Consider the following 12657-nt stretch of genomic DNA (forward strand, 5'->3'; position numbering starts at 1 on the left):
CTGAAACCCTAGCAATATAATAACTGTCTCAAATATTGCAGGCGGCTTGAAAAAATGCGAAGGCCTAGTAGTGTCATTCGATGGCCTCCTTTGATAGCACGAGAAGTTTTGAATGTAACGGAACAACAAGACCCACACTTCGTTCGCAAACGAGACATGTTCTCTCTTGATGCGCAGAGACTACCTCGAAGATGGTGCTGTTTACATGTGGCCTAAACTTTTAACAGACCCAACAAGGGCCAATTTTCATCATCGTATAATTTTTCCGTGGATTTAAGTGGTTGGATCATTGCTCTCACAGAGACGAAAAGGTAAAAAAATGAATTAAAAGAGAGCGCCGGTATCCATCATTAGAAATATGGATTGCCATTATGGTTGGTGCACCCTTGTGTCCCGCGCTATATTAACAGAGGCGGGGGTCGGGGCACGGACGACGAAGTTTACCGCCGTCACAAACCCCACCGACACTCCCCTTCCGATCTAGGGTTAGCGTGGTGCTCACGGAAAGCACCACCTCCACCTCTCCATCTCTCTGTCATCGTCGCCATCATCATCTCGCCATGGACACCGGCGGGAGCACCTCAAGTGCAGGACAAGGTAATACACCGCATCTACATACAACTACCGTAAGTGCCCATCACATCCGATCCACATCGGGTCTAACACGTCCATGACCCTCAATATATTTTTTATTATCTGTAGGTGGTTTGTACTTCTGGTGAATCTTTACAATAGATCTGATCTTTTGGCAACAAGATGCACTAAGGTAGACTAGAATGTGACTGATGGAACGATCAGCTGCTAAGCGTACGGAAGGCCATGGATGCGCCATCCACTGGCCTTGGGTGTGGAAGATAATTTATCTTTGCGTCGGGATTGAGCAACTCCCATCTGGAACAAATTAACACAAACCAATCAATCTTTGTACCCCAACTTATAGCTGCATAATTACTTCAGCTAAAAAAAGAAGGTAGTACTCTACTCACTCGTAGCCGACGGAGAGATGATGCAGGATGATGGTGACCTGCAGCCTGGCAAGCATGTTACCTGGGCAGATCCTGTAGCCGCCTCCAAAGACCTGGTATGTTCCTGGCTTTGCCGGTTCCTGTCGAGCAGTACCTTTGGTGGTTAAGTGAGCTCAGGTAACGAAAAAAAATGAAGCAAGCTGATACTTTATGGGGAAGGCGTCCAAGATGATAAACTTGAATTGCACCAGATATGAACTAGCTAGTATAGGCATATACTTACATTCCATCTGTCGGGATTGAAGGTAAGGGGATCCTGGTAGTAATTGGGGTCGGTATGCAATGACCTGAACCACACGATCACCGGCCACCCCTTCGGTATGGTGTAACCGTGGTACTCCACGTCCCTGTTCGCCACGCGGTAGGCCATCGATGAAATGTTGGCCATCCGGATTGTCTCCTCGACCACCTTCGCTGTGTACTTCATCTTGAGGATGTCATCCCAGGTGATTGTCAAACTCGCCAACGTCGAACCACCTTTGCTTTTGACCAATGCTATATTCTCATCTCGAAGCTTGGCAAGGATGGCGGGGGATTTCGCAAGGTGATAGGTAGCCCACATGATGGCACTAGCAGTGGTCTCATAGCCGGCCATGACGAGGGAGACGATGTTATCCACCACCTCCTCGTCGCTCAGCTTCTTCCCCTGCTCGTCCTCAATATGCATCAGCCCACCCATCAAATCATCACACCACTTGTCCACGTTCTTCCTTGTCTCCAGCACCTCCCGGAAGAATGCGTTCAACTTTCGACGGCACTGCATGCCATTAAATTTTCCATCACTATTTTCTTAGTTTATTTGTAACACTAATATGATTATGAAACTGGATTTTCTATTTGTTAAGAGGGACGAGAGCAAATTGCACATTAAGGGGCCAAATTTTGCACAGAAGATCGTGTGGAACTTTAGTTGCAGAAATGCTCGTGGAGCGCACATTTCTCATACTAAAGTTACACGCAATTTAGAAAATATGAATTACCCAGCCTCCATGGAATAACAATGAACAATGATGATCTTCCATTTATTTTTTTGGATGACTAAGAAATATATATTTTTGGATGACTAAGAAATATATGCTTCCAAAACTTGTAAAAAGGAGCAAACAGAAATACCTTTCGACCGCCGTGAGATGCTGTCCCTGGAAAATTTAATGGGAATGCCCTCACGCCATCAACCAAGCCGCCAAACCATTGGTCGATCTTGTCGGTCATAGGGGATGGCTCCATGCTTATGAACATCTTACAGATGATAGCAAATGTCACCTGCATCCATTGATTAATTATGCTTATGTCTAGCACTGCGATGGATTATAGTATTGTTGGTTTCCCAAAGAGTTCTTATGTTTTTGTTACTATTTTCTACTCCTACAACAAATATAAACTCAACACAACACAAGTTCATAACACAGTTTAGCCAAGGTAAACCGAGCCAAAATAAATTGAAGGGGTTTCAAGAGCGCACGTAAATAAATAATTTCAAGTTTCAATCACTTTTTGTGCCCCACCGATGAAAATGTAACAGACGGCCAACTCCAGTTGCACCCCAAAATAGAGCGCAACAAGTTTAAAGCCCGCATAATGAAGCACATTTTCTTAGATAGTTATGTGATTTTATTATGATTTTTCAATAAAATTTGTATTTTTAAGCGTAAAGATACAAAGTTCAAATTTGGTTGAAGTGCATAATTTTTTTAAAATGTTTAATCTTCAGACATTTGTTTTGTGGCATAATTAACACAATTTCAATGGTCGGATATTAGCGAAGTTACAAAGAAACAAATTTAACATGGTAACTAAAAAATTACTGTGTTTCTTTTAAAAATTCTAATATATCTTTCGAAAGAGACATCATTTTATCAGGGGATGTGTCCTTTTACAAAGAGACATACTTTTTCAACAAACGGCGCGCTTTTCCACAAAAAGAGACATATTTCACAATGGGATGTGTTTTTTTAACCAAAGGAGATGATTGTGACTGTCAATATCACATGAATTTGATTGATCCTCCATATAATACAATGATAGCTCTTTCTATGGTGGTGTTGCTTAAAATGGAAATTGCATTAGTATTAGTAGTTTCAGAATAAAAATGGGGGCTGAACTTTCACATAAAGTGACTTAGAACACCACAAAAAAAGTGTGACCGAACTTTTTTCCTAGGTTGGTGTGCTTAATGAATCATCTAATTACTTTTCTCATCGACTAGCACATGCGCCAAACAAGCTAGTGATCATAGAAGCCACTGTCTAATTCTGTGAGTTTATTATGATTTTTTTAATTTGTATTTTTAGGCATAAAGTTGAAAAGTTGAAATGTTGTTGAAGTGCATAAAATATTAAAATGTTTAATTTTGGCACATTAGTTTTGTGGCACAGTTATCACATTTTCAATGATCGCGTATTAGGGAAGTTACAAAGAAAAAATTTAACGTGATAATGCAATAATTATTGCGTTTCTTTCATTTTTTTTCTAATAGTTCTCTGCACAAAGAGACGTAGTTTTATCAAGGGACGTATCTTTCCACGAAGAGACATTTTCTGTAAAGGGGTGTGTTTTTAACCAAAGGCGATGATGGCGAGGGACTGCCTGCCGGCGGAGGCACCGAGCTGATACGGGGCTCGACGACACGAAATGGGCGCTTGGGTTGGCGGCAGCAGCATCTAGAGCGGAACGGCGGTGGCTTGGTGCTCCTGCGTGGTGTGGTGGCCACAAGGTCCGATGTTTGTGGGTTGGTCTTGTCCCGGCCAGATCTAGCACGGGGCCGACAAACGACACGGGGCCAGGTGCTTGGGGAGGTGGGTGGATGGTGATGTCGCGGATCCGGCGGGGAAGCGTGCGTCCAATGTGGCAATGCGGCTCGGGGCTTCCTGGGCAGCATTGTGGCGGGGCTGCTGCCTTGGTTGGCAACGGCTTGATCTCGGGATGTCATGCTTTGGTGTGGCTCATTATCGGCTGTTTCCGACGGGCGGCATGGATCAGGAGTGCGGTGGAGGATGGCGGTCTATGGCGCGCAGCTCAGTGAGCCGACCTAGTCCTTGTTGGTGATAACCTTCACATTTATGTGCATCGTTCTTGTTGTTTCTTTGTGCCGTCGGTCTGAGTTGGCGCCCTTGTGGCAGCTTTGACGTTGGTCGGAACGGCGTCGGTGGCCATGGGTGTGACGACATCCGAGCTCGCGCGTCTCGGCCAAGGTTAGGGACTACTGTCGGGGCGTGCTTGGTGGTGGCCGTCAACAGTTACTAGGCCGTGGCCCCCTCCCCCCGGTCCATGGGGGTTGTATGGGGATGCCTCCTTCCATGGACACCCAGGCCCGGTGAATGATGCCAGTCTCCGAGCAGAAGGTTGTGTCTTTCGCTCTTCCTATCGTGGTCTTCGCGTTGTGATGTTGATGGCTAACGGCGACTCCGGACATGGATGCTCGGGCGAGGACCCCGGATGGTGGTTCCTATAGTGGCTTTCTGGCAGGCTTCATGGCGACAGTGGTGGATACTCTTCCTGGTCGTCTGGGCGGCGAGGGTTGTAGCGGAGGGCGGGTCAGGCGCACTTTCTGTTGCGCAGATCTGGTGTCCGATTCTCACCGCGACGGTTCTAGGTACCTCATGGTGGCACGGGTGAGCTGCCGAACGAAAGTTCCATGCTTTGGCGCTGGAGACTCGCATATGTGGGTGTGTTTATCTTCTTGAAGATGTCCTCATGGTTCTCCTCTCCATGTCGGAGTCCCCGGTGAAAACTTATGTCCACCTTGGGCTCGACAGTGGCGATGCCCACTTTCCCTTATGAGGGCATTATCGTGGACGCTAGGTATCGTAGGTCCTGTCATTGCATTGTAATCAGGTAGTCCTATTCTTGTTTTTTGGCCGCATCGTCGCGTGCATTTATGTTGGGCAGTTATCTAGGGATCCACAGTCTCAGAGGGCTACCTCACCACATTGTGTCATTCGGCTGTGTAATTTTGATGTTGGTGATTTATATATGTAAAGCGGGATTAGAGCCTGTTTCGAGAGATCCTAACTGTTAATATTTTAGAAACTTGATTGATCCTCGATATAATCCAACGGCTGTTCTTTTTAGAGTGGTCTAGCTTAAAATCAAAAATTGCATTAGTAGTAGTTTTAGAATAAAGAGAGATCGCACAATTTTTATCCAGTTGCAAGTTTGAATAAACAAACAGATAAGGTGAAAATATCACCAAGAACAAAGTGCAATTCCACAAAAAAAATCACAGCTACACACAAGATGCAATATTGCAACCAACATAAACCACAAAATAGAAAAACATATAGCAAAAAAGCGGCTGAAGTTTCACGGAAGTGACTTGAACACCAAAACAAAAGTGTGAATGAACTTAATTTATTTTTTCTTGGTTGGTGTGCTTAATTAATCACCTAATTACCTTTCTCATCAATTAGCACATGGGTCAAGCAAGCATTGTCTTTGGATCAATTGTGTAGAATTTCACGTATTAGACGGTTCACCCAAAAGCTTGAGATGATAGGGAAAGATAAGATCGGAAATTGCTTTTGGAGGCCGAGCTCCATGGAGGCCTTTAAATTCAAATTTTATAATTCATGAAAATTCGTATTTTAACATTTCAAAAATATCTAAACAAAAATACATAGATATATGAAGGTATAATACACAAGTGTGTAAATTTTCAGAACTAAATACGCTGAAATGAGGGCTATGCAAAAAAAGTAAGCTTTTTAACACATGATACTATTTATCTTTCCAGACCATGAATTTGTCTTTTTTGTACAGGTCGCTTCTCAAAGTATTTTGGCTGAAATTGTACACACACACACAGATCACACACTTGTTTAGATGTACAACTTTTTTTCAGATTTTTTGAAATTAAATTTTCTAAATTTGATTATTATTATTTTTTTAAATTCGGTCTTCATGGCTCCCGGGTGCCAAAATGTCATTCTCAATATAGATATGGAGTTATACTATATAGAACTGAAAAGGTAGGATATGCATTTATACCATGTAGAACTGCACGCATCAACCAGCTCACTCAAAAACTCAAGGTGACGAAAAAACATGAATTATGCATTTGTGCTTCAACAAATTGTATTCCTATGTATTTAGCTCATTTTTTATTTTTTGCGAGATGATTTTAGCTCAATGTTTGCAAGACATACAATAATAGTGGAACCCCTTGCATAAGAAAGTTCCTGATTCTAAAAATAATACTTAAGGGGAGATGCAGCTATTTAGTTCCCGAGCTCATATGCTTGTGTCGTTCGACCACTAAAATCAAAAAATTCCAAAAAATACTTTGCATGAAAGATGTTTCAGTGCATGAGGTGTGTGCCAATTTTCATCTCGTTTAGACATCTAAGTAGCTTTCGTCAAAAAAGACAAATTTAAGGCATGTGAAACCGTTTTTTGTTCGTGTACTGTTTGGATCCAATTCGTCCTCTCTTTCTTTTTTGCCAATAGATACTCAGATGTTCAAATGATTTTTTGGGGATTCTTTTAGTATTTATTCTTTGGCAAGTGCAGACGGATATTCAGAATCAAGGGTACCTTTCTGATCTCGGTGGCCGCGACAATGGTACCCTTGTCCGCCCACGCTTGCAGCGCCGCCACGATGCGGGGCTGCACAACGATCGCGATGGTCCGGAGCGAGCTGGGTTTGTTGATGGCGGCGAGGATGAACCCGCGGAGCCTGGCGTGGCTGGCGCCCTCCACGTTCCCCACGGACGTGATACCGACGAGCTCCGGCACCGGCCACCGGACGCCGAAGCTGTCGGCGGAGTGGAGCACGAACTTGTTGGCGGCCGGCGAGCAGGCGATGATGCTCGGGGAGCCGAACAGGTGCGTCCTGTACAGCCCCGCCCCGCCGCCGTACGCGCTCTTCTTGGCCCCGATGAAGTCGTCCGGGCGGCGGGCCAGCTTGAAGTACCAGAGCAGCGAGAGCGTCTCGCCGAGGAACGGGATGCCCATGTGCCCCGGCGGGAGGCGCCGCCGGCTGCCATTGCTGCCACGGCCGCCGTACTTGAGAGCGAAGACTGCGCAGTACCAAGCGTCGGTGCAGTGCCAGGCGGCGAGGCAGAGCAGCGGGACGGCGCCGAACAGGAGGCCCAGCCACCATGCCCACGCACCCACAGCTCCTCCCATTGTTGTTACCGTCTCTCCTGGCTACTCGAACTCGATCGATATGTCTTCTCCAGGAACTGGAGTCTGGAGATGAACAATATATAGATGATCGATCCAGTAGCGAAAGCTGGTATATATATATATATGCATGATAAACGAGTGTCGGTGTAGATTCCGAGTTGCTGATCCGTTGCTGCGCGGAGGCAGACGAAAACAAAATTTAGATCGTAGCTAGAGAAATTACTCACGAATTGCATGGCTGGTTAGTTAGTTATAATTAATTAATTTTGTTGAGCAAGTGGTTAGTTGGTACTGTACTATAAGTTGGCATATGCAGTGGTTGTACTACAAGTGATGTGTCTGTATAGACGTGGCTCGATTAGTCAAGCATTGACTAGTGTTTGGCGTGGCACTATCTGTTTATCGCCATTGTATACTCGCTGCTAAGTTCCAACTCCGTGTGAACCATTAATTAGTCAGGGGCATCTTTGATTGAAGGACGTGGCTAGGCAGCGCACCGGTGTCCGTTCTCATAAACAAGCACTCTCTAAAAAAACAGCAAACTCACGTATGATCAGGACAATCCAAAATAAAAATCCCGTGCGACCTAGTTTTCTTCTTCAATGCAATTAGTTATTTTCTTTCTCTTTCTAATAAGATATATCTTTTGAACCGAGCATCAGAACGACGATCCGTTTTCACGGCAAGGTTTCTTAGCAAGAGCTCTTCAAAACTAGATTTCATATGGATAGGATTCGACAAACATTTTTTTGAGTAACTTTGGGTGATATTGAGGCAACTTTAGTGTTATAGGAAAGCACACCCGTGAAACATATTTATATGTGATTTAGTTTTGAAGAGCTCGTCGTAGGAAACACACCCGTGAAAACGGATCGTCGTTCAGACACTCGATTCAAAAGTTATAATATTTTGAAAAAAAACCCCGGATAAGGTGGAATAACATCATCACATGCATGCAATCGCCCCTTGTGTTGTATACTGCCAGTTCTATCGGACGGCTGCATGAGGGTGCGCTCCTTTCAGCCAAATAGAGCAACTCCGTTTTTAAGTTTTTGGGTTGATTGAAACACAAGTTCATGTCCAGAGTGAATTGTTGGTTGTGTGCATCCTACCTAGGATGTGTGCTCATAGTGTTTGTATCCTCTTAATGCTGCATTTCGAGTTAATAAAATACATCCTTTGTCAAAATATATTCAGTGTGAGAGGAGAAATCCAATTTGGCTCCCGAAAGCATTTGCTCCTCCTAGTGAAAAATAATTTTTAAAATATTAAAAAAATCCAATAAAAATTGTATGAATTTATAGTCACATTCTAATGCTACCTGCAAATGTTTAGGCAAAAAGGCTAAATATTTTGGCCTGTGCCAAAATAACAAATTTTAACATCAAATGTTACCCCGAAATGTCATCCAAATTTGTTATTTTCACCGACGAAACACTACTGCCCCGTTTTGTATGAAAATTATCAAGCATGCTTGTCACACTAACGCGGACATTTGCAAAAAAATCATAATTCTTTTAAAATATTTTATCACTTTTTTTGCGGTACTGTTCGTCCGGAAGTATATGCTTCCGGGAGCCAAAATACCCCTCCCGAATGATGTCTTCTACCCTATGCCCATGCACCCATCTTATACCCAACTTCCTTCATGCCATCCCACTCTGTTATCAAGGTGGGACTAATAACACAACCTGCAAATAATCTATGAACGGCATCATGCATTGGAATAGAAAAGGAAAGGGAAAGGAACATCTAGTGGGCAGAAATAATATACGTTTAAATGTTCCACTTGGCGGAGAGAAAACGTCGCCAAAACTCAAGTAGTTGTATTGTATAGGTACAAGTGTAATTTGATCTAGGCGGCTGCTACGGATCAACTGACTGATTTCCCAGGAAATCAGTCGGGTCCCCAGCCATTAGATGCATCCAAGAGAGACGTTGGAGCGGATCAACGCGAGCAACAACCGCTCGTCGTGATGAAGCTCCATTGCAGCGCGAGTGAAGCTTCATTGCAGCTCGGGCGCTGCATCACAAATCTTGGCGCCGCCGGTGAAGCTCCATTGCAGTTCGAGTTGCTCTATCGCAGATCTTGGCGCCGCCGATGATGTTCCATAGAAACCGCCGGTGACGCTCCACTACAGCACCACCGGGCGCATGAGCAGCAGCACGGGGCAGGCCGTGGCGGATGGGGCTTGGACGTGAGGACCTTGAGCAGCAGCAAGTGAAGCTTGGGCATGCCATGACAGACGGGACTTGAACGGGAAGACGTTGAGAAGCAGCAAACGGAGTTTGGAGGCTGGCCATGGTGAAGAGGAAAAGAAGGAGGAGGAGAATGAACGGAGGAGAGGACAGGTGAAGGAGATATGGTTGGAGCAGAAAAGCAGCGGATTAACTTGTACGCAGCGGACATGTGTCGCATGGGTGATCCGACTTACGCACTGACGAAATCAGCCGCCTGATTTAAAGTTTTTTCATTTGATCTAACTATCGGATAACGCCCCGTTCTCTTTACTCTGGAATTTAGACTACAAGCGAGTTGTCAGATTGGGATTGTGGATCAACTGTCTTTACTTATCCTCTTACTAAAATGGTAAAAAAATCAAGATGGACGATGCCTCTTCCACGTCAGAGCTTTCAGGTAGAGCGGCAATTCATCCATTTGCTGCTCGTGGGTATTGTATAACACTGTTGTGCAAAACGAGACATGCATTTGAAGTTAAAATGCTTCCATGTCAGGTTTTTATTCAAAATGTTCAGAAACATCAGGAGCACATAAAAGTTTCCTGGCCTTTGATGTACTCCTCCAGTTTTTTGTTAGCAAAAGGGCCTCGCCCCTGTTCCTTTGAAGAAAGCACGCCATACATACAAATTTTTGAAATTGAATTTGTAGGGCCTTGCCCTCTCCAAAGAGGAGAGGAAGCCCTTTCAGAAATACTCAGTGGCCCATGAGGGCCAAAGAGGGGGTTTGGAAATAGTTTTCAACCAGCAATTGACGCGCCTCGGTATTACCTCACTAGCTGCGTCATTGCCCCAAGCGCAAAGATGTTTTTCTCCAGTCCGCACGCGACCCCTTCTTATACACACCTCCAGCCCTTGTCACCTTACTCCGCGAGCGAGGTGGGACTATTAATCATGAGGATTTTATGTTAAGGTAGCTAGTTCATTTTTTTATGGTTCTGTATGTATTATCGATGGCAGCATAAACAAAAATAGTTTGGATGTTCATACTGTTTTTGTATCTTCTCTTAAGTCACACTGCCATAGTTCTACAGATAATATCTGTTCAGATCGGAACAAGACTCCTCATCAAGTCACACTTGTCATTGATTATTCTTTGTAATTAATCTGAACAAGGTTTCTTACTGCAACAACAACTGTTTTCCCCATGGTCCTACTATCTACCCATCGAAATTGCTGATGTCTGGTGTGCTCATTCAACAGATGCAGATCTTTGTCAAGTCCCTCGCGGGCAAGACGATCACCGTCAAGGTCGACCCAGGGGACACCATCTACGTTGTGAAGGCTAAGATTCAGGATCAGCAGAGCCTTATGTTTGGCAATGAGGAGCTGGAGGATGGATTAACTCTGGCTGATTACGACATTGAGGATGAATGCACCCTTCACTTTGATCTGCGGCCCCAGAGAAGGAAGATGCTAATCTTAATCAAAACGTTGACATCCAAGATCTTTGCTCTTGCGGTCGATAACTTGGAAACAGTGGAAAGTGTCAAGGCTAATATACAGGTTGAGAAGGGCATTCCTGTGGACACGCAGAGGCTCATCTTTGCCGGGAAACAGATGGAAGAGTGTCACACCTTGGGGGAGTATGGCGTCAAGCAGCAGGACACGAGTCACCTTGTGCTCCGCCTCCGTGGATGACTAGCGAGTGCTGCCCAGTCTTTCTCCCTAGTAGATGACCCGTTGCGCAAAGGGCGAGAAGGAGCGAAATATTGAGAGAATATTCAGACATCCATTCATTGTTGTACTTCTTTATTGAGGTCATGGTTGGCGGTTTTAATTTCCGAGAATAGAGATTCTTTTGATGCCTCTTGGAGTTCATACTGGAACGAGTGAGAAACATGCAATAGACAGACCAACATATTTATTTGTCCATTGTATTTGTAAAAGCATATTTGATGATAGTCTTAGACTCTTAGTAGCAAACAACCGATAGGCATACAGATGATAGTTTTAGGTCACTTACATAAGATGCAAAAGGATGGCAAATATAACAGCTTTGGTAGGTAGTACTTATACTGATACTGAGTTGCAAGGCAAGGGCTGTTGTGATTTGCTTATATAGGATAGACAATTATACGCAGCCCCTTTCTTCATCGAGGACATGGCTCTATGAGCGCAAAAGACTGGATTCGCGAACTCGCTAACAGCACAGCAGTAGCATGTTCAAAAAAGTGCAAAGATATGGACTTAAAAATAGCGATGATGAAGCAATCTTCACTTGTTCTTGCAGACGGTGCCTTTAGCAGCTAGGGTGAAAGTAGCGAGGGACAAGGCATCGATCGAGCTTCTATATACTGAGAAAAGTATGAGAGAACGCTTGCATCTTGCAGGGGCGCTTTGCGTGTTAATATAGAGGCCACCGGCCAGGTTGTTACAAAGATCTATAAGATTAGTTGTTGGATTGCTATACAAGTTATATCTCCAACAACTAACTTAAACACAATCATATACCGTTTATAGTTACACGGATATATGTTACATCTTTTAACACTCCCCCTCAATCACAACTATCTAAGTTGAGATTGTTTCTAAATGCTACCAACTGTCGAGTAGAAAGTGGTTTAGTGAAACCATCTGCAACTTGATCACCAGTTGGTATGAACCTGATATTCAAAAGCTTGTCTGCCACTCGTTCATGAACAAAGTGATAGTCAATCTCAATATGTTTCGTCCTGGCATGAAAAATGGGGTTAGCAGATAAATACGTTGCTCCAAGATTGTCACACCATAATGAGGCTGCCCTTGGATGCCGAATACCAAGTTCAGTTAACACATTCTGTACCCAGATAATCTCAGCTGTGGCATTAGCTAAGGCCTTATACTCAGCTTCAGTACTTGATCTAGAAAATGTGGGTTGCTTGCGAGCACTCCATGATACTAGATTACTTCCAAGAAAAACAACAAAGCCTCCAGTGGATCTCCTATCATGAGGGCAACCTGCCCAATCTGCATCTGAGAAATCACTTACAAGCATAGAGTCCGTTTTACTGATTTTTAGTCCATGGCTCTTTGTCCCTTTAAGATACCATAGTATCCTTTTTACTGCTGTCCAATGAATACTGGTAGGAGCATGAAGAAACTGGCATACCTTATTTACTGAGTAGGAAATATCAGGCCAGGTTAATGTTAGATACTGAAGTGCTCCTACAATACTTCTATATTTGGTGGCATCTTCTGATCCTAACACTTCTCCATCATGAAGAGACAATTTTTCAGAGGTAGACAAAGGTGTAGTAGAAGGTTTACAACCCTTCATTCCTATTCG

General features: G+C 44.1%; 2 protein-coding genes and 1 non-coding gene across 3 annotated transcripts; 1 reads left to right on the forward strand and 2 right to left on the reverse strand.

The window, feature by feature from the left end:
* Positions 1–472: 472 nt before the first annotated feature.
* Positions 473–7322, reverse strand: LOC123411040 (ent-kaurenoic acid oxidase 1-like). Its single transcript, XM_045103962.1, has 5 exons — positions 6558–7322; positions 2139–2288; positions 1249–1782; positions 987–1105; positions 473–891 (listed from the first exon to the last, which is right to left on the reverse strand). Exons 1-5 carry the CDS (start codon positions 7149–7151, stop codon positions 795–797), a joined length of 1494 nt encoding a protein of 497 aa, XP_044959897.1. The 5' UTR covers positions 7152–7322; the 3' UTR covers positions 473–794.
* Positions 7323–10041: 2719 nt separating this feature from the next.
* On the reverse strand, positions 10042–10195 carry LOC123414345. The gene has a single exon (XR_006614337.1). It is a non-coding gene; the product is annotated as a U4 spliceosomal RNA (small nuclear RNA).
* A 397-nt stretch (positions 10196–10592) lies between these two features.
* On the forward strand, positions 10593–11030 carry LOC123412868 (polyubiquitin-like). The gene has a single exon (XM_045105823.1). It carries the CDS (start codon positions 10593–10595, stop codon positions 11028–11030), a length of 438 nt encoding a protein of 145 aa, XP_044961758.1.
* Positions 11031–12657: the final 1627 nt, after the last annotated feature.

Source organism: Hordeum vulgare, chromosome 7H, assembly GCF_904849725.1.
Source record: "Hordeum vulgare subsp. vulgare chromosome 7H, MorexV3_pseudomolecules_assembly, whole genome shotgun sequence".
NCBI lineage: Eukaryota > Viridiplantae > Streptophyta > Magnoliopsida > Poales > Poaceae > Hordeum > Hordeum vulgare.

Coding starts and splice junctions, on each gene's coding strand:
- LOC123411040 (XM_045103962.1), bottom strand. CDS start 7,151: ATGGGAGGAGCTGTGGGTGCGTGGGCATGGTGGCTGGGCCTCCTGTTC. Junction 2,289..6,557: donor CGGCCACCGAGATCAGAAAG/GTACCCTTGATT, acceptor CAATGGATGCAG/GTGACATTTGCTATCATCTG. Junction 1,106..1,248: donor TCAATCCCGACAGATGGAAT/GTAAGTATATGC, acceptor ACTGCTCGACAG/GAACCGGCAAAGCCAGGAAC.
- LOC123412868 (XM_045105823.1), top strand. CDS start 10,593: ATGCAGATCTTTGTCAAGTCCCTCGCGGGCAAGACGATCACCGTCAAG.